The following is a 22300-nucleotide window of genomic DNA, read 5'->3' as shown; positions in this document are numbered from 1 at the left end:
TTTTTAATATTGAATTATCATAAATTTAAAATTTCTAATTGCACCTGTGTAAAATATAGTTTTTTAAAATTTAATATTAAGATTATGTGAATCTCTAAGTAATTATATCAGTACAAGAAATATTTTAAATAATTAAATAAAATGGTTAAATAATTTGAATTTTTACGATAATGTTATAATAATTAAAGATTAGGCAACATTTTTAAGTTATATATTGTTATTTTTACTTTCGACTGTAAAAATATTCCATATTTTTGAGAACTTTTTTTACTTTCCATGTGGTGTTTATTTTATTTTTTAATTATTCATTATTAACTTATTGAAAATCATTTTATACTTAAACATAATCAAATAAATAGAAATATTAAGTTTGAGTATGTATTTCGATAATTTTACAGAAACACCAATTGGACTTTATAACCATCCAAGTAATAAAGGAATGAATTATTTTCATGACAATTCTTGAAAACATATTTCTATAAGTATAAATAATCAAATGTTTATTGATATTATGATTTATTATTGTTTAAGAAAGACTTGTATTATTAACACAATTGATTATTACTTATTTCTAGAGTATCAATTCATAAGTTTTGTTTAAAGTCTTCCAAAGTTAAACAATTTAAAAGTATTATTTGTCGTTTAAAAATAAATTAATCAAAGGATGTAATTAAGCTTACGTTAGGCACTATTGAATACTAAATTAATATATGCACTCTGAAGAATATTAAGGCTTTATTACAAAACAGTATTGTATTGAATAAATAAATAAATGTATTGATTGTCAATACATTTATTTTGATTGATTAAAATTTTGATGAGTCGATTAAAAATTTAATAGTGTTGACTAAATTATTGAACTTTTTGTGAAAGATAAAAAAAAATCTTCTAAATTTTTTTATATCTCTACAATTAAACAATTTGAATAACTATTATAAAAATAAAATAAATTTCACGAGAATGTTCGATTAAAACGTTCATGATATAAAAAAAATTTTTATTGTTTTTTTTTGTGTATTTATTTAAAAATTTATATAACTTGATAATAAATACATAAATAGATCATTGTATAATTATAGTTGATATTAAATTAAAATGTTAGTCAAGCACTTTCCGTATTCAAAAATTTGTTGAAAAATACTATTGAAAAAATAAGGTTATTTTTTTTATAAATTTTTTGTAATAAAAAATTTATGAAAGTATTGAGTGAGTTGGTTAGTTATAAGAAAAATAATAAATGTAAAAAATTGTATGGTCTACTTTTTAGACTTAATGTACTTGTCAATTCCAATATTTTGAAAACATTAATCAATTAACACATATATGTGTACAATTTAACTATAAGTCAATTTAATTTATTGATAAATTACAAATTATTATTATTTCAGGTATCATATTGTGTTTAAATTTATGTGTATAATTATTATATAATATACGTGTTATTTTAACTAAAAAAAAAAAAAAACATAAAAAATAAATATATATACATATATATTTATCAATTTAAAATACGTGTATTTATTGCACTGTCGGCGTTAAATATTGCAGAACCCAATACAAAATTGTTTTTTCGGAGTCTTTTTAATATTTTTTTAGTAAAATAGATTTTTCCTTGCTTTTTGTTTTTTCGTAAGAGGCTTTTTAAAGAGCAAGTACGTTGGTAGCTTTGCCCATCTGCCGGCCCTAATTAATGACTATACATTTAATATTATATTGTAACTTTTTGGATTTGAGTTTTAATTCAATCATTTTTTAAAAAGTTACATTAATTTTTAGTAAATTATTTTTTAAAATATCAAAATTTGTCCATTAAAAAATAGTATTTTTTGGGGGGACTTCCTTAAATTTACGAATAATGAAGACAATTTTTTTTTAATTTTGAAGAAGTATCAATTTAAGTATTAATTTTCACATTATTATTTATTTTTAAACATCCAAGTGGTAGCTTTGAAAGAAATATCCTCTTGTCAAAAAATATCTAAAAAATGAATAAATTTTCATTGTTATATTATAATATTTTAAAAACATTTTAATAAACTATTTATTAATAATAACCAATTATAATTGTAGTTATTTATGACATATATAAATATCCTTAAATAGTGATATAAAATGATCGTAAAAATCAATTATTGGGATTTTTCGAGTATATTATTTTAGCTTGTTATTATAACATTTTGTAATGTTATTAAATGGTTCAGCATTGGTCAATAAGTAAATTAATGATCACATTCAAAATTTAGCTTCAGAAAATTCGATCACAAGGAATTAGAGGTATAGTTATTTCAAACAACAATAAACCAGTTATTCAACTTTGTTTTTGAGTTTACAAATGCTTTAGAGTTATATTTATTTTTTAAATTTGGTATAATTTATGGTAATTATACAGAATTTTTGTTTACTGGAAATTTTTCTATTGCATCTACACCAAAGAATTTTCGGCAGGGATATAATTTTTAGTCTTAAAACAACAATTTAAATATTGAAAAGCAATAGAAATGCAAAACCAAGGAAAAACCATAAAAATACAGAAAACATTAAGAATCCATAGAAATTCAAAGCTATAAGATACTACAAATATGAAAGCTGATAAGTAAGCCATAAAAATATTAAAAAGCTATATATAATTATTTTTGAACTCAAAAGATTTTTAGAACATTAATATCTTAGCACTATAATGCGTGAATCATATAAACTTACGCGGTGATACGTGTACGATAATACGATCTCAATACTTTAAATAATTCTTTACAATAAATAATTGAAAGTTCCGATTAGGTTTCCGATTTCTTTTCATTATTAGCGTTTTTGAACTGGTTCTTAGAGGTTTCTATTTAAAAAGTTTCAACCTCTGTTGTATATAAATAAAAAAAAAACGTTCATAAAATTGATGTCATCTTAATATAATCCAAAAATGTGAGGAGAAAAATTTGGGAAGAATAGTTTTTTTCCATTTACTATATATACTACATTTTTTATTATATAACATAACATTTTCTCAAGTTTTGACAGGCTTAGTCGCCAATGTCCCTACTTAATTCCGCCTATGCTTCTCATTATCGTATTGGAGCTAATAAAAAGTCTGCTGATATAAAATTTTAAATAAAAAAAACGAGTTTTCAAATAAAATGATATTTTAATCATGATAAGAATTTTCATCTTCCTAGAATATATTGTGTTTACGCTCTTAACTAAATTATTTTAACATCTAACTTGAAACAAATGCATTAACTTATATTTTTTGTTTTCGTTGATGTATATTGATGTTAAGGGAATCAATATACCATTCTCATTGAAAGAATATTTTAAAATAAAACGCCAGATGCTCAATGGATATCGGTATCCCATTACTTTTTCTTTGTTGAGTTGCCGACAAATAGGCAAATGTGTCACTAAATATTACTATAAAAATAAATATTAATTAATATTAAAAATTATTAAGCTTATTTTTAGTAAAAAAAATCTAAACCCTAAATCCGTTAATAAAATGACATGCGCAATAATTGATATTATCAGTATTTAGATCCAGATTTAGTACATTAGTGGCCATAAACAAATAATTCTATTGGATCTAATTGATACGCAGATGAGCAGTTAATAACACAAGATTTATCATGTTTAATTAATTTCGATTCACTGAAATTGTTTTAATAAACCACTTGAGTATACCATATTCAATGCTACTGAATTTTAATTGGAAATAGAAAAAATAAGTGCCAAACAATCAAATACATGTTATACTATGTACTTGTGTATTTGTTAGTTACTTAAACAAAGAATACTTTATCGTAATATAGAAGAAAATTAAAATTCGTGATTATTAATTTGAAAAAGTGTATACAGAGTGGAACAGATATAACTGACAACTCATATAAATTATGATACATAACATTTTAATTGTAAAAAAACTCAAAATTTAACAAACTTCAAAATGCTGTATAAACGTAACTACTGAATTAAAATAAGAGTTTTTGGTATCAACATTTTTCTTTAAAAAAGAATGGGATCCTTGATATTTATTGAAGACGATTCGGCNAAGAATGGGATCCTTGATATTTATTGAAGACGATTCGGCAACTCTTCGTCGCTATCGTCGCGTGATAAAATTAGCAATTGAAGCTAAGTCAAATTTAAAAGTTACTTATTCGACTTTAAAAAAGCAAAAAAATTTTAATAAGTTTAATTTCTTATGTCTATGAACTTTATAATGTGTCAAATAAATTATATAATAATCATGAAAGTCAGTATATTTCCTTTATAAGATATTTTAAAATAAAATACAAAAACCAGAATTTTACACACAAAAATAGCATATTTTTGAATACGGTAGCCATTTTCACCAAAAAGAAAATGAATATTTCGAATTTTTTTTTTTTTTTCATATTAAAGTATATAATATAAGCTTTAATTTAAGATTAAATAAAAGTGTTAATATTTCCGGAACATTTTCAAAAGTAAAGATGAAAAAAGTTATATTTTTTGTATAAAGTTTCAAGTTTTGAACGCCCCCTATGTAAGGGGAAATTGTCCAATTTTAATAAAAAGTATGTCAAATGTAAGATGTACTTATAATCTATTTAGAAAAAAAAANATTAATAGCACTATTTACACAATTAACAAAATAGATTTAAAGCAAAATAATCAACTGTTAATTAGAAACAAAAACAAAAAAAAATACGAAAACGAATCGAAATTGAATAGTAATTTAAGTGAACTATAAATAATATAAAAAGGTCACAGTTTACTTTTTTCAATCCGTGAATGAAGGACCATATAATGAATGAGCGCAATGCTCGATAATTAATTTACCAACTCGATAACCGTACGTTATATTGAATATATTGACCATATATTGAATGAGCGCAATGCTCGATAATTAATTTACCAAAAAAAGAACAATTATTTTGTCTTTAATATAACCTCATACCTGTGAGAAGACGTACGGTTGGTTCATCAAAAGAAATCAATAGTTGTATATAGAATAAAAATTTAATATTTTTATTTGTAATCAAAAGTACTATTACAAGTACTATTAAATACTATTACAAGAATAAATTGCATAAGCAGCAAAAGAAACTTATAAATTAAATTAAATGAATTTAACTTTAAGTACAACAAAAAAGAAAATATCAATACTTGGCAGCAGTTGCCGAATAACATGAACAACACACAACAACGATAATAATGGAAAAACAATTTTCCCATGGACAGTGCAGTATGTACAAAGGCATTAGTTGCCGATAAAACGACACAAACAAACAATTAAAATAGATATTTACAATAACAACAACGAAAAAGGAAGGGAGTAAACTCGATAGACAACAATAACGAAAACAACTTATTTACATAGACATATATACACTATATACATTTTTGCATGAACATCNATTTAAACTATTTAAATATATGTGCTTCAATTTGAAAAAATAAGGTAGACACATTTATAAGGTATAAGGGACGAACGTAATATAAAGAATGATTCATTAAGGATAAGAAACTCATTTTCTCGAAATCTATTGAAGATTTTTAATTTTTAAAAAGGAAAATATTGTTTATAGATTGTAGTGTTTTTTTGATTAAAACAACACAATAATATATAGTTAAATAACTTTTCTTATCCCTAAGGGGATAAGAAATTCTAGCATTAATTTTCTTAAATGAGTACTTCTATATTTACCATGATAATTTGATGGAACCAAAATTTACAGACAATTTTATTCATATAATTTATTTTTCAAACTAATAATGAATTTTTATTATAATTACAAATATTTAACAATTTAAAAAAACGAACCAACAGGATTATTTGTAAATGTTTTTTCTATCATATTATCATGGTAAATATAGGGGAACTTATAAAAAAAATTAATTCTAAGGTAATTTATCCTTGATATTCTTTTGATCCTTTTTGAATCAAACAATATTTTCGTTTACAAAATTAAAAAATTTTCAAAAATAAGTCCGTTACCCTTAAGGAAGCACTTTGTATATTGTATGATTCATTGTAAAAACCTGTACCTAAAATAAAAAAAATACTCAATATACTTTTTATGTTTCAATTAATTAAGTGGTTAATAATAAATAATTCATCTTGTATATATGTTTGCACAGTTATAGACTCTTGAGAATGGCCCTACTGCCGTCCGTTATTATCATTCCAGTCGGAGTGGCAGCATATGGGCGGTGATAGAGCTGGCAGTCCGTGATGGTTTGATTTTTTTTTTTGTATTATTGTTAACGGTTATATCATGTTCAGTGTTTGAATTATGTATTTGTAACTTATTATTTTTAATGAAGTTATTTTAATAGAAAATTCGTCGCAATTGGCGGCTAGTGGAAGTTATATTTAAAAGTTTTTAAGGCACATTTTATTGAAGTAATATTATTTTTAATTATCTAAATAATTGCTATGATTATAGTATTAAGATCAATAATATTTATAATCCTAGAATTACTCTAGTCACTTAGGTTAACCACTCCTTTATAGGAGTATGGTGGCGAATAATAAACAGAAATATAAAATTTTTCATTAAAACAAATTTTGGATCCAATTATTGTTATAGTGGTGATACAGTTAATATTGTATAATTTAAGGTTTTTGTGTTGTGTATTTTATTATTATTATTATGAATAATAATTAATATAATAATAATAATTAATGAAAAATATAAATAACAGACTTTTTAAAATATACTCATAAAATGTATTATTATTAATAATTAATTGTGTTTTACATTAAATATTAAAACAATGCATATGAACTAAATTAAACACAATTATTTTATATAGTAATGGAACATAATGAACAATTATGACATGAAAATTAACTTAAATGAACTCATAATATGGTCTCATATTATCTGTATATTCAATTTGTAAGTTTGAATCATCTTTTGCTTCACACATGACATCTAATATTAAACAAAAAGAAATTATATAAAAGAAATTGCCAATCATATTGATCGAATAAAATAATAGCACAATATTTTATAACAATGGTGACACATCAAAAAAATATTGGTTTTTTTGAGTAATTTCTTTTCAAACGTTATCTGACATTTTTACATCAACCTTATTTTAAATAAAAAAACTTAATAATATATTTTTATATCAAATTATGAGTAGTAGAGGAGTAAAGTATGATTGCCATACCCTCCTAACCTAACCTAAGTAGAACTTTTAAGAAAAAAAAAAACTTGAAAAAACGTCGAAAATTAGCGATTTTTAAATTTGTAATTTTTTTGGAGATTTCCTCCATTGACGGGGAATTAAAAGCACTGACAACAACATCCCATGATAGGAGTCATTAAAAATAATATAAAAAGGCTTAGTTCTGCTTGCACAGCGCAAGCAAGCCAGCCGTCGATCGGCTCTTCTCCACTTTTGAAGCTCTTGATTCAATATAGAATTCAGAATTATTTTGTTCAGTTTATTTTCTCAAAATAGCCGCGGCCACGTGTTGTTGTCGATACATATAAAATTTTAAAGAATCAAGTATTTATAAAGAGACTAATCTTAAAAAAATTAATAGTTTCCATGTAATTAATAACCTCATGTAGATATTATGCAACATATTTTTGAAGAGGTGTGCCATTTGGTCAAACCATGCCAAATCATCCAGAAGTGGTTGCACGACCACCTCATATTTTTCTGAAATTTTCAGGGTGTATTCATTATGGTATATATTTAAATTAAAACAATTTTTTTTTTTTTTTTATGATCTTCCTATTTTTATGGCTATTTCAATGTAAAAAAAGTTAAAAATAGCTAGATCGTTAAAAAACACACAGATTATTCAATTTTAACTCAATCGAATTAAAATTAATCACAGATTTTTATCAATTAATAACAATAACATAAGAAGTCTTAAGATATCATTAACTGACATTTATGAAGACACAATATTCTAACTACTAAAAAAACCATGATTATAAATATTTTACAATATTATCATAATAATTTAATTTATTTATTTTTTATTTTCGAATTAAAATAATGAATTGAATATTTATAACGTGTTTAATAATTATATTGAATTATAATATATTACATATACAATGATATACAAAAAAAATTACAAAAATGTGGTTTGAAAACAACAAAAAACTATCATTAAATTATTTGATTTTTCTGATTTTCTAATGCTAAATTTTACCTGTTACACATTTTTCTAAAACTTCAAATTTTTATGATGTATAAAACAGATATATATCTACAAAACTAAAAAAAAAATTTTTGGAAATTAGATTACCCAACAGAGATATTGCACTTAGAATACACGTATTTTTATAAAATTTATAACTTTGTAGGCCTCTAAATCCCAAGATAATTGTTTTAAATATTTGAAATTTAGTTGAAACATAGATTATACACTATACAATACCACATGTAAAAATCACAATAAAATTTAAGTGAGCTCAAAAATTTTCACAAAAAAAGCGCCATTTTTTGAAAGTCATTAAAGTTTAGAATTTTTTTTTTTTTTTATGTAAACTTTAAGTTATAATAGGGTCAAATCTAAAATTTTAATTCGATTGAGTGAAATTGAATAATCTGTGTGTTTTTTAACGATCTAGCTATTTTTAACTTTTTTTACATTGAAATAGCCATAAAAATAGGAAGATCATAAAAAAAAAAAAAAATTGTTTTAATTTAAATATAGAATAATGAATATACCCTGAAAATTTCAGAAAAATATGAGGTGGTCGTGCAACCACTTCTGGATGATTTGGCATGGATTGACCCCATTGTATAATTATTTACTTTAAATAAACTAAACAANAAATTGAATAATCTGTGTGTTTTTTAACGATCTAGCTATTTTTAACTTTTTTTACATTGAAATAGCCATAAAAATAGGAAGATCATAAAAAAAAAAAAAAATTGTTTTAATTTAAATATAGAATAATGAATATACCCTGAAAATTTCAGAAAAATATGAGGTGGTCGTGCAACCACTTCTGGATGATTTGGCATGGATTGACCCCATTGTATAATTATTTACTTTAAATAAACTAAACAATAGGAAGAATATATTCAATAATGGTAGTTAAGAAGATGGTAATATTTCACCACCTATTTTCTCAACACATAGATTTTTTTTTATTAAAAATATCAGCAAGCGAAATGTGGAATTTTGTTAATTTTTCTTTCTTTGATGGTAGGAAATCTAGCACCAGAGGATATTGAGGCCTGGTTATTTTATTTAAAGTTTTTAAAAATAATAGATATTTATTGAGTTATTATTTTTCTGAAAGTAAAATTTCATTGCTTACTGACTTGATAAAACAGCACCATGAATATTATATTTATTTATTTAACGATACCTAAAAACCAAAGCACCAATTAATGGTACATTATCTAAAAATAATTTAAGTGTCATGGCCATTGAGACATTTTTGGTGCTTTAGGTTTGAAGGTAAACATAAAGAATTTTAACATATGCTAGCTAAAAAAATTCAAATTAGATTTGCAGGTTATATAATGAATTCAGATAAATACGACCTTATAACATGTTAATAACATTGATTTAACTCGCTATAATTTTAAAAAGAAACTTTAAAACATTGACGAATCCAGCAGAATATAAAATCTACGGAGTAGCACAATTTAATGGAATTTCTTATAAGTATAATTTGGGGATTTTTCCCATATACAGGGAACAAGGGAAATTTTTTCAATTTTTAAGGCTAATGTCTTCAATTTGATACGATTTGTGATCGTTTGACGTATCGTTGAAAGAAATCGGTTCGGTAAGAGCTAAGAAAAAGAAGCGACTAACATAAAAATCCCAGCAAAGGTAGCTAATTGGTTTTCTATGACATTGCTGTCACAGTCACGGATTGTTTATTATCAATTATGACTATCAATAGATATACTTTTTATATTGACAGTGTATTTATTAACTCACAACAATATGCCTTACTACTGTCGTAATATGTCCAATGCTTCGCTTACGCATCTTACATTTATCAATGTAAAATTTATAATCTATATTTCATATTACTTGTGTTAATTTGAATTTTATTTTTAAATATGATTGTCGGCGAACAGAGAGGCATGTAGTTCGGACTGGTTGACCAACTGTCTAGCGTCACAGATGGGATCGGTACTACCTACTAGGCTGAGTGGTAATGAGTGTTGCTGGTAGTCTCAACAACGGTCAGTGTTCAGAACCAAGTAGAAGAAGAAGGCCGCAGCAGATATTCCCTTTTTTTATATTTCATATTAAATATTAAATATTAAATTTTTAGCTTTGATGCGAAGCTGAGAAGGTATTGGTTTTACTAAGATGCGTTTTTTTTTTTGTGCCTGTTACCACTTTTTCTCAGCTCTCACTAAACCGATTTCTTTCAATGATACGTCAAAAGATCACAAATCGTATCTAGTCGAGGACATTATCCTCAGAAATTGATAAAAATGCTCTCGTTCCCCGTAAATGGAGGAAACCTCCAAAAAAATTACAAATTTAAAAATCTCTAATTTTCGAAATTTTTTCAATTTTTTTTACTTAAAAGTACCATAACTTTTTCAAAAATGAACATTTCAATATGATTATTTTTTATATAGATGCACAATATCATTACCTTTCATTTGGTATTTTTTTTTATAAACTTAACCCTTAACCTGCCCACAAGGGGGGATTTAAAATGACAACTTTTTTACAAAAAATTAACTTTTAACAATGTTTCGGAAGGTCTGACACTTTTATATATATTTTAAATTAAAGCTAATGTAATGTACTTTATTATGCAAAAAAAAAATTTTGGACTTTATTTTGTCTTCATGGTGAAAATAGTTACCGAATGCTATTATTGTGTGAAAATTCTCGATTATATTTTTTACATTTTTAACTTTATAATAATATAACTTTTTGAAAAGTGTATGGATCAACATAATTTTTTTATGAGAAATAATATTTTTTAATAGTCCCTTTTTCATTCGACATACTTTATCTTAATCAGGATATTAATAAGGAACTAGCAGATTTTGTAGCTTTTGGAATAATTCGCCAATTTTTTAAAATTAAACTCTGTCTAAATATTTGCATCGAAGCGTTTTTTTTTAGTGATTTTAATCACTGTCAGATATCATAATACTTGATCCAACTATGCCACGTCACCACTGTGCCGCGACCCCCCTGTGCTGGGTTTTATTTAATTGTGTTTCATTTTTGTTATAAGTTATTTTCTTAATAAAGCAAGTTGATTTGTGTTTGATCATTCACTATAAGTAAGTTTTTTTTTTTTTATTGCATAGAATAAATTTGTCTACAATAGACAAATTTATACATAAAGAAATATTATTGATAGTAACATTTAGAGCAATTCCAAATAAACTAACTGCATGAGTTCACCTACGCACAGCTACGTTAGGCAGAATTCACGTAATCAGAAAGAAATAATTAGAGTATGGTGCCTTAACTATATTTTAATTATTTCCGTTTTATGGTCATCGTTGTCGGCGCACTGCAGTTGTCGATTGACGTTTAGGGTATTCGTACAAGGCGGTACTCTATTGTTATGTGTCGATGGTACTCTGCGGATACCATGACATGTTAAGGGCTATTTACACAATACTCACAGATTAAGCTACACGACGTAACGCATATAGTATTACTTGTTAACCAGCGTAGGTTACTCATGCAGTTAGGTTATAACGACATTTGATATATATTACACATGGTAGAGCTTCATACTCTGTTTTTATTATTTTATGATTACAGTTCATTCACGAGTATTAAAAAAGATTGAATTTATTATTATAAATTGCGTGTAACTTGAAATATTATATATTTTGAAATAAAAAAAAAATTACGCAAGTTTAAAATGAGTTGAGAATAAATTTGAATAATATATATATATATATATATAATACAATTTAAAGTTAATTCGGTTTTTGTACATGGCGCTCGGTAAATTTTCTAGTTTTCCTTTAATAAGAGATAAAATATAATGGATACATAATTGTAGTGTAATTTAGTTATTTTGAAATGTTAAAAAAAATCAGGAATTTCTATTTGTTCGTCTATTTTTTGTTTACAATTACTTTGTATTTTTTAGTTGGTGTTATATATAGAACACAATATATTTGTGCAAATGCAATTCGGCCTTCGTACATTTAGCTAAATAAATTTTGTAGTTTTCCATAATTAATCGATAAAATATTGTGGATAAGAATATTGTTTTCTAATTGTAAACATATACTATAAATAAATAAAAGCTTTTTTAAACAATGTTTAACTACTCCATTGGTATGTTGCATCAAATTATTAAAAAGAATATTGTATGATATCTAAAAAAATTATTCAATTNTTGCATCAAATTATTAAAAAGAATATTGTATGATATCTAAAAAAATTATTCAATTATAAAATTATTTAAATTAAAAAGTAGATACAAAGATTTTGTGCGATTTATTATAAACTAGAGTATTATAAGATTCTTACAGCTTCCGATTCTTCTCTCCTCATAACATGACTAAACAATCTAACTCTATTTTCTATCGTCTTATCCACGATTGACGCAACACCTATACTTCCTCTTATATGCTCGTTCCTTATCCCATCTTCTCTAGTCACTTCACTCATCCAACTAAGCATTCTCATCTCTGCTACACTTATTCTCTGCTCTACTTTCTTATCAACCGCCCAACACTATTAACCATACATCATAGCTGGCNGTTCATTGGTATGTTCTGACAAATTTATTAGACTTTGAGTGGTATCTAAATTTGTTAATAAAAAAATTGTTTATTAAGTTTTAGATTTTTTAATAACATATTATAAATAAATAAAAGTACACTTGTTTATTATAAAATAATTACCATCTTTTTTAATTCCATCCTGTTTATCTACTTCATTGGTAGGTTGCACCAAATTTATAGAATTTTTGTATTGTATAATATCTAAAAATATTAAAATACTATTAAGCTCAATTTAAATTAAAATATATGTAGAATACTATATAATTAAAACTTTACATTCTTGTACAATCTTTTTCATCGCATTTACTTCAGTGGCATATTGTATCATATTTATTGGATTTTGTGTAGTATCTAAACATGTTCATAAAAAAATAATTTTTATTGAGTTTAATATTGTGATAAAAATTATACCTTGATTGTCATTGGATTGTGGAGTAGGTAAAAATGTCTGACATGTATTCAAATCAAATTTAAATCCAAGTTCAATATACTTTTTACATATTATCGTTAAGATTAAATCATTAATTTTGTCACTAAGAAAAATGAATAGTTCTTGATATATTCCTTGAAAGTTTAATGTGTTGAATTCCATATTCCATAAATTCCACAATGAAAACAAATCTAATGATATTAGTTCACAAAATCTAACATTTTCCTCAAGTTCTAATTTCATTCTGGATATATATTTCTGAATTTTAAATAATGCTGCATTAATAGAATCCTTATCAATACTCAATGGAATCAACTTCTTTAAATGTTCATTTTCCTTTAAATATGTTAGAACGTCACTTAAAATAACACAATGTTTTCTTTGGATGTTCATTGGCTTATTATGACATTGTTCTATAGCATTTAAAGCTCCTTCCATAAGTTTGGCCATTGGAACAATATCAATTATTTTTGCTAAAAGTGTTACTGTACATTTGTGCGCACGAACCTTATCAGATTTTAGTAGTTTAAAACAATGTTCATAAAAATTATAAAGTGTAAAGAACATCACATTTAAATCTTGAGTGTAAGAACATCCAAGGAATATTGATCCGTGCCGTACATAATTATTGCAATTGTATAATGTTACAGGTTTATTAATTATTTCGTTTGGATAAATGTCTTTCGTCCTATATTTAATATGTTTGACATCATTAATATTCTTCCATCCTGGTTGTTGTAGTAAATTATTTATTATGTCAGCGTTTCTTTTTTTATTATGTGTTCCTGCAGAATACAAAATAGCGAAAAATATATAAAAATACACTTGAATATTAAAAGGTACTGCCATTTTTATTTTCGAAAAATAATAATACTACTTTCTTCAACTTTTATATTTTCATACTAAAATATGAGAATTCTAAACAATTTTTGATTGTGTACACACAGATGTAAAAAGGCAAATAAAATTAATGTATGCGTAAACGTTGCTGAGAACGAGTAGTGTTAATAAATTATGGTATTAAAAAGGTATTCGTGAGATGGTCATTGCATTTTCGTTGCCTCATTGTATTATTTTAGGTTCTTACCAGTTTGGTCATTTATAATATCTCTATAAGAGGAACTTTAATAATTTATTTTTATACCTACTTTTCATTAATGTTCTTAACCCTCGGATTATATAACCTCATTGCTCACGAATTGACCAAATCCCCAAATATCCAAATCTTAGAAATATACCCAACACACATCATAATTTTTTATTACTACAATAACAATTATTATTGTCATTTTTTTTTTTTTATTAATAATAAAAATTAATTTATAATAATTAATGAAAAATATAAATAATAGATTGTTGGATATACTAATAAAATGTATTATTAATAATAATTAATTGTGTTTTACATTAAATATTAAAACAATGCATATGAACTAAATTAAAACAATTATTTTATATAGTAATGGAACTCAATGAACAATTAAGAAATGAAAATTAACTTAAATGAATTAATAATATGGTCTCATATTATCAGTATATTCAATTTTATAACCATGATGACACATTAAGAAAAAAATTTCGGTTTTGTACAGGAAAAGAATATTTAATATATTATGTATAATAATGATCAAAAATAAAAGAAATATGTATTGTTCTTATTTTTTAAAATAATTCACCTTTACTTTTTATTTATATATTATGTACATTGTAAAGAAATAGAAGTTTAAATCTAAAACATAAATAATTTTATCAATGTAATTTCATTTGAACACACAAAAAAATATTCAAGTTCTAAAGTAGTTTCCTTATGAAATAACAAATATTAGCTTCGATGCGAAACTGAGAAGGTATGGTTTTACTAAGATGTGTTTTTTTTTTGTGTCTGTTACCACTTTTTCTCAGCTCTCACCGAACCGATTTCTTTCAATGATACGTCAAAAGATCACAAATCGTATCTAGTCGAAGACATTACCCTCAAAAANTGATACGTCAAAAGATCACAAATCGTATCTAGTCGAAGACTTTACCCTCAAAAATTGAAAAAAATTCCCTCGTCCCCATAAATGGGGGACACCTCCAAAAAAATTACAAATTTAAAAATCGCTAATTTTCGAAATTTTTTCAATTTTTTTTACTAAAAAGTGCCGTAACTTTTTCAAAAATGAACGTATGAATATAATTTTTTTTTTATAGATGCATGATGTCATTACCTATCATTGGGTATATTTTTTTTATAAATCTGACTTTTTACCTGCCCACTGGGGGTGATTTAAAATGACAACTTTTTTACAAAAAATTTACTTTTTCAACTTAAAATTTGAAAGTGTTCTGGAAAGTCTGACACTTTTATATATATCTTAAATTAAAGTTAATGCAATATACTTTATCACGAAAAAAAAAAATTTCGGACTTTATTTTATCTTCATAGTGAAAACAGACATCAAAGTTAATTATAAAAATACGATTTTTGTAAAAAAATTCTTTTTTATATTTTTAACTTTATAATGATATAACATTTTGAAAAATGTATGAATCAATATAATTCTTTTTTTTATAGATGCATGATGTCTTTACCTATCATTTGGTATATATTTTTTTCAATTTCTGAGGGTAATGTCCTCGACTAGATACGAATTGTGATCTTTTGACGTATCATTGAAAGAAATCGGTTTAGTGAGAGCTGAGAAAAAGTGGTAACAGGCACAAAAAAAAAAACGCATCTTAGTAAAACCAATACCTTCTCAGCTTCGCATCAAAGCTAAAAATTTAATATTTAATATTTAATATTAAATATAAAAAAAGGGAATATCTGCTGCGGCCTTCTTCTTCTACTTGGTTCTGAACACTGACCGTTGTTGAGACTACCAGCAACACTCATTACCACTCAGCCTAGTAGGTAGTACCGATCCCATCTGTGACGCTAGACAGTTGGTCAACCAGTCCGAACTACATGCCTCTCTGTTCGCCGACAATCATATTTAAAAATAAAATTCAAATTAACACAAGTAATATGAAATATAGATTATAAATTTTACATTGATAAATGTAAGATGCGTAAGCGAAGCATTGGACATATTACGACAGTAGTAAGGCATATTGTTGTGAGTTAATAAATACACTGTCAATATAAAAAGTATATCTATTGATAGTCATAATTGATAATAAACAATCCGTGACTGTGACAGCAATGTCATAGAAAACCAATTAGCTACCTTTGCTGGGATTTTTATGTTAGTCGCTTCTTTTTCTTAGCTCTCACCGAACCGATTTCTTTCAACGATACGTCAAACGATCACAAATCGTATCAAATTGAAGACATTAGCCTTAAAAATTGAAAAAATTTCCCTTGTTCCCTGTATATGGGAAAAATCCCCAAATTATACTTATAAGAAATTCCATTAAATTGTGCTACTCCGTAGATTTTATATTCTGCTGGATTCGTCAATGTTTTAAAGTTTCTTTTTAAAATTATAGCGAGTTAAATCAATGTTATTAACATGTTATAAGGTCGTATTTATCTGAATTCATTATATAACCTGCAAATCTAATTTGAATTTTTTTAGCTAGCATATGTTAAAATTCTTTATGTTTACCTTCAAACCTAAAGCACCAAAAATGTCTCAATGGCCATGACACTTAAATTATTTTTAGATAATGTACCATTAATTGGTGCTTTGGTTTTTAGGTATCGTTAAATAAATAAATATAATATTCATGGTGCTGTTTTATCAAGTCAGTAAGCAATGAAATTTTACTTTCAGAAAAATAATAACTCAATAAATATCTATTATTTTTAAAAACTTTAAATAAAATAACCAGGCCTCAATATCCTCTGGTGCTAGATTTCCTACCATCAAAGAAAGAAAAATTAACAAAATTCCACATTTCGCTTGCTGATATTTTTAATAAAAAAAAATCTATGTGTTGAGAAAATAGGTGGTGAAATATTACCATCTTCTTAACTACCATTATTGAATATATTCTTCCTATTGTTTAGTTTATTTAAAGTAAATAATTATACAATGGGGTCAATCCATGCCAAATCATCCAGAAGTGGTTGCACGACCACCTCATATTTTTCTGAAATTTTCAGGGTATATTCATTATTCTATATTTAAATTAAAACAATTTTTTTTTTTTTNACCGAACCGATTTCTTTCAACGATACGTCAAACGATCACAAATCGTATCAAATTGAAGACATTAGCCTTAAAAATTGAAAAAATTTCCCTTGTTCCCTGTATATGGGAAAAATCCCCAAATTATACTTATAAGAAATTCCATTAAATTGTGCTACTCCGTAGATTTTATATTCTGCTGGATTCGTCAATGTTTTAAAGTTTCTTTTTAAAATTATAGCGAGTTAAATCAATGTTATTAACATGTTATAAGGTCGTATTTATCTGAATTCATTATATAACCTGCAAATCTAATTTGAATTTTTTTAGCTAGCATATGTTAAAATTCTTTATGTTTACCTTCAAACCTAAAGCACCAAAAATGTCTCAATGGCCATGACACTTAAATTATTTTTAGATAATGTACCATTAATTGGTGCTTTGGTTTTTAGGTATCGTTAAATAAATAAATATAATATTCATGGTGCTGTTTTATCAAGTCAGTAAGCAATGAAATTTTACTTTCAGAAAAATAATAACTCAATAAATATCTATTATTTTTAAAAACTTTAAATAAAATAACCAGGCCTCAATATCCTCTGGTGCTAGATTTCCTACCATCAAAGAAAGAAAAATTAACAAAATTCCACATTTCGCTTGCTGATATTTTTAATAAAAAAAAATCTATGTGTTGAGAAAATAGGTGGTGAAATATTACCATCTTCTTAACTACCATTATTGAATATATTCTTCCTATTGTTTAGTTTATTTAAAGTAAATAATTATACAATGGGGTCAATCCATGCCAAATCATCCAGAAGTGGTTGCACGACCACCTCATATTTTTCTGAAATTTTCAGGGTATATTCATTATTCTATATTTAAATTAAAACAATTTTTTTTTTTTTTTATGATCTTCCTATTTTTATGGCTATTTCAATGTAAAAAAAGTTAAAAATAGCTAGATCGTTAAAAAACACACAGATTATTCAATTTCACTCAATCGAATTAAAATTTTAGATTTGACCCTATTATAACTTAAAGTTTACATAAAAAAAAAAAAAAATTCTAAACTTTAATGACTTTCAAAAAATGGCGCTTTTTTTGTGAAAATTTTTGAGCTCACTTAAAACCATTAAAAAGTTATTATTTTATNCTTCCTATTTTTATGGCTATTTCAATGTAAAAAAAGTTAAAAATAGCTAGATCGTTAAAAAACACACAGATTATTCAATTTCACTCAATCGAATTAAAATTTTAGATTTGACCCTATTATAACTTAAAGTTTACATAAAAAAAAAAAAAAATTCTAAACTTTAATGACTTTCAAAAAATGGCGCTTTTTTTGTGAAAATTTTTGAGCTCACTTAAATTTTATTGTGATTTTTACATGTGGTATTGTATAGTGTATAATCTATGTTTCAACTAAATTTCAAATATTTAAAACAATTATCTTGGGATTTAGAGGCCTACAAAGTTATAAATTTTATAAAAATACGTGTATTCTAAGTGCAATATCTCTGTTGGGTAATCTAATTTCCAAAAATTTTTTTTTTAGTTTTGTAGATATATATCTGTTTTATACATCATAAAAATTTGAAGTTTTAGAAAAATGTGTAACAGGTAAAATTTAGCATTAGAAAATCAGAAAAATCAAATAATTTAATGATAGTTTTTTGTTGTTTTCAAACCACATTTTTGTAATTTTTTTTGTATATCATTGTATATGTAATATATTATAATTCAATATAATTATTAAACACGTTATAAATATTCAATTCATTATTTTAATTCGAAAATAAAAAATAAATAAATTAAATTATTATGATAATATTGTAAAATATTTATAATCATGGTTTTTTTAGTAGTTAGAATATTGTGTCTTCATAAATGTCAGTTAATGATATCTTAAGACTTCTTATGTTATTGTTATTAATTGATAAAAATCTGTGATTAATTTTAATTCGATTGAGTTAAAATTGAATAATCTGTGTGTTTTTTAACGATCTAGCTATTTTTAACTTTTTTTACATTGAAATAGCCATAAAAATAGGAAGATCATAAAAAAAAAAAAAAAATTGTTTTAATTTAAATATATACCATAATGAATACACCCTGAAAATTTCAGAAAAATATGAGGTGGTCGTGCAACCACTTCTGGATGATTTGGCATGGTTTGACCAAATGGCACACCTCTTCAAAAATATGTTGCATAATATCTACATGAGGTTATTAATTACATGGAAACTATTAATTTTTTTAAGATTAGTCTCTTTATAAATACTTGATTCTTTAAAATTTTATATGTATCGACAACAACACGTGGCCGCGGCTATTTTGAGAAAATAAACTGAACAAAATAATTCTGAATTCTATATTGAATCAAGAGCTTCAAAAGTGGAGAAGAGCCGATCGACGGCTGGCTTGCTTGCGCTGTGCAAGCAGAACTAAGCCTTTTTATATTATTTTTAATGACTCCTATCATGGGATGTTGTTGTCAGTGCTTTTAATTCCCCGTCAATGGAGGAAATCTCCAAAAAAATTACAAATTTAAAAATCGCTAATTTTCGACGTTTTTTCAAGTTTTTTTTTTTCTTAAAAGTTCTACTTAGGTTAGGTTAGGAGGGTATGGCAATCATACTTTACTCCTCTACTACTCATAATTTGATATAAAAATATATTATTAAGTTTTTTTATTTAAAATAAGGTTGATGTAAAAATGTCAGATAACGTTTGAAAAGAAATTACTCAAAAAAACCAATATTTTTTTGATGTGTCACCATTGTTATAAAATATTGTGCTATTATTTTATTCGATCAATATGATTGGCAATTTCTTTTATATAATTTCTTTTTGTTTAATATTAGATGTCATGTGTGAAGCAAAAGATGATTCAAACTTACAAATTGAATATACAGATAATATGAGACCATATTATGAGTTCATTTAAGTTAATTTTCATGTCATAATTGTTCATTATGTTCCATTACTATATAAAATAATTGTGTTTAATTTAGTTCATATGCATTGTTTTAATATTTAATGTAAAACACAATTAATTATTAATAATAATACATTTTATGAGTATATTTTAAAAAGTCTGTTATTTATATTTTTCATTAATTATTATTATTATATTAATTATTATTCATAATAATAATAATAAAATACACAACACAAAAACCTTAAATTATACAATATTAACTGTATCACCACTATAACAATAATTGGATCCAAAATTTGTTTTAATGAAAAATTTTATATTTCTGTTTATTATTCGCCACCATACTCCTATAAAGGAGTGGTTAACCTAAGTGACTAGAGTAATTCTAGGATTATAAATATTATTGATCTTAATACTATAATCATAGCAATTATTTAGATAATTAAAAATAATATTACTTCAATAAAATGTGCCTTAAAAACTTTTAAATATAACTTCCACTAGCCGCCAATTGCGACGAATTTTCTATTAAAATAACTTCATTAAAAATAATAAGTTACAAATACATAATTCAAACACTGAACATGATATAACCGTTAACAATAATACAAAAAAAAAAATCAAACCATCACGGACTGCCAGCTCTATCACCGCCCATATGCTGCCACTCCGACTGGAATGATAATAACGGACGGCAGTAGGGCCATTCTCAAGAGTCTATAACTGTGCAAACATATATACAAGATGAATTATTTATTATTAACCACTTAATTAATTGAAACATAAAAAGTATATTGAGTATTTTTTTTATTTTAGGTACAGGTTTTTACAATGAATCATACAATATACAAAGTGCTTCCTTAAGGGTAACGGACTTATTTTTGAAAATTTTTTAATTTTGTAAACGAAAATATTGTTTGATTCAAAAAGGATCAAAAGAATATCAAGGATAAATTACCTTAGAATTAATTTTTTTTATAAGTTCCCCTATATTTACCATGATAATATGATAGAAAAAACATTTACAAATAATCCTGTTGGTTCGTTTTTTTAAATTGTTAAATATTTGTAATTATAATAAAAATTCATTATTAGTTTGAAAAATAAATTATATGAATAAAATTGTCTGTAAATTTTGGTTCCATCAAATTATCATGGTAAATATAGAAGTACTCATTTAAGAAAATTAATGCTAGAATTTCTTATCCCCTTAGGGATAAGAAAAGTTATTTAACTATATATTATTGTGTTGTTTTAATCAAAAAAACACTACAATCTATAAACAATATTTTCCTTTTTAAAAATTAAAAATCTTCAATAGATTTCGAGAAAATGAGTTTCTTATCCTTAATGAATCATTCTTTATATTACGTTCGTCCCTTATACCTTATAAATGTGTCTACCTTATTTTTTCAAATTGAAGCACATATATTTAAATAGTTTAAATANATGTTCATGCAAAAATGTATATAGTGTATATATGTCTATGTAAATAAGTTGTTTTCGTTATTGTTGTCTATCGAGTTTACTCCCTTCCTTTTTCGTTGTTGTTATTGTAAATATCTATTTTAATTGTTTGTTTGTGTCGTTTTATCGGCAACTAATGCCTTTGTACATACTGCACTGTCCATGGGAAAATTGTTTTTCCATTATTATCGTTGTTGTGTGTTGTTCATGTTATTCGGCAACTGCTGCCAAGTATTGATATTTTCTTTTTTGTTGTACTTAAAGTTAAATTCATTTAATTTAATTTATAAGTTTCTTTTGCTGCTTATGCAATTTATTCTTGTAATAGTATTTAATAGTACTTGTAATAGTACTTTTGATTACAAATAAAAATATTAAATTTTTATTCTATATACAACTATTGATTTCTTTTGATGAACCAACCGTACGTCTTCTCACAGGTATGAGGTTATATTAAAGACAAAATAATTGTTCTTTTTTTGGTAAATTAATTATCGAGCATTGCGCTCATTCAATATATGGTCAATATATTCAATATAACGTACGGTTATCGAGTTGGTAAATTAATTATCGAGCATTGCGCTCATTCATTATATGGTCCTTCATTCACGGATTGAAAAAAGTAAACTGTGACCT

General features: G+C 24.9%; 1 protein-coding gene across 1 annotated transcript; it reads right to left on the bottom strand.

Annotated features, from left to right (window-relative positions):
* Positions 1 to 6730: 6730 nt before the first annotated feature.
* Positions 6731 to 14008, bottom strand: LOC126894417 (uncharacterized). The gene is made up of 4 exons (XM_050665448.1): positions 13117 to 14008; positions 12982 to 13056; positions 12826 to 12906; positions 6731 to 6911 (listed from the first exon to the last, which is right to left on the bottom strand). The coding sequence occupies exons 1-4, from the start codon at positions 13982 to 13984 to the stop codon at positions 6829 to 6831; spliced, it is 1107 nt and encodes a 368-aa protein (XP_050521405.1). The 5' UTR covers positions 13985 to 14008; the 3' UTR covers positions 6731 to 6828.
* Between the last annotated feature and the right edge of the window lie 8292 nt (positions 14009 to 22300).

Source organism: Daktulosphaira vitifoliae, unplaced genomic scaffold, assembly GCF_025091365.1.
Source record: "Daktulosphaira vitifoliae isolate Bord-2020 unplaced genomic scaffold, ASM2509136v1 Scaffold_1, whole genome shotgun sequence".
NCBI lineage: Eukaryota > Metazoa > Arthropoda > Insecta > Hemiptera > Phylloxeridae > Daktulosphaira > Daktulosphaira vitifoliae.
This window is presented reverse-complemented; position numbering and strand designations above follow the sequence as displayed.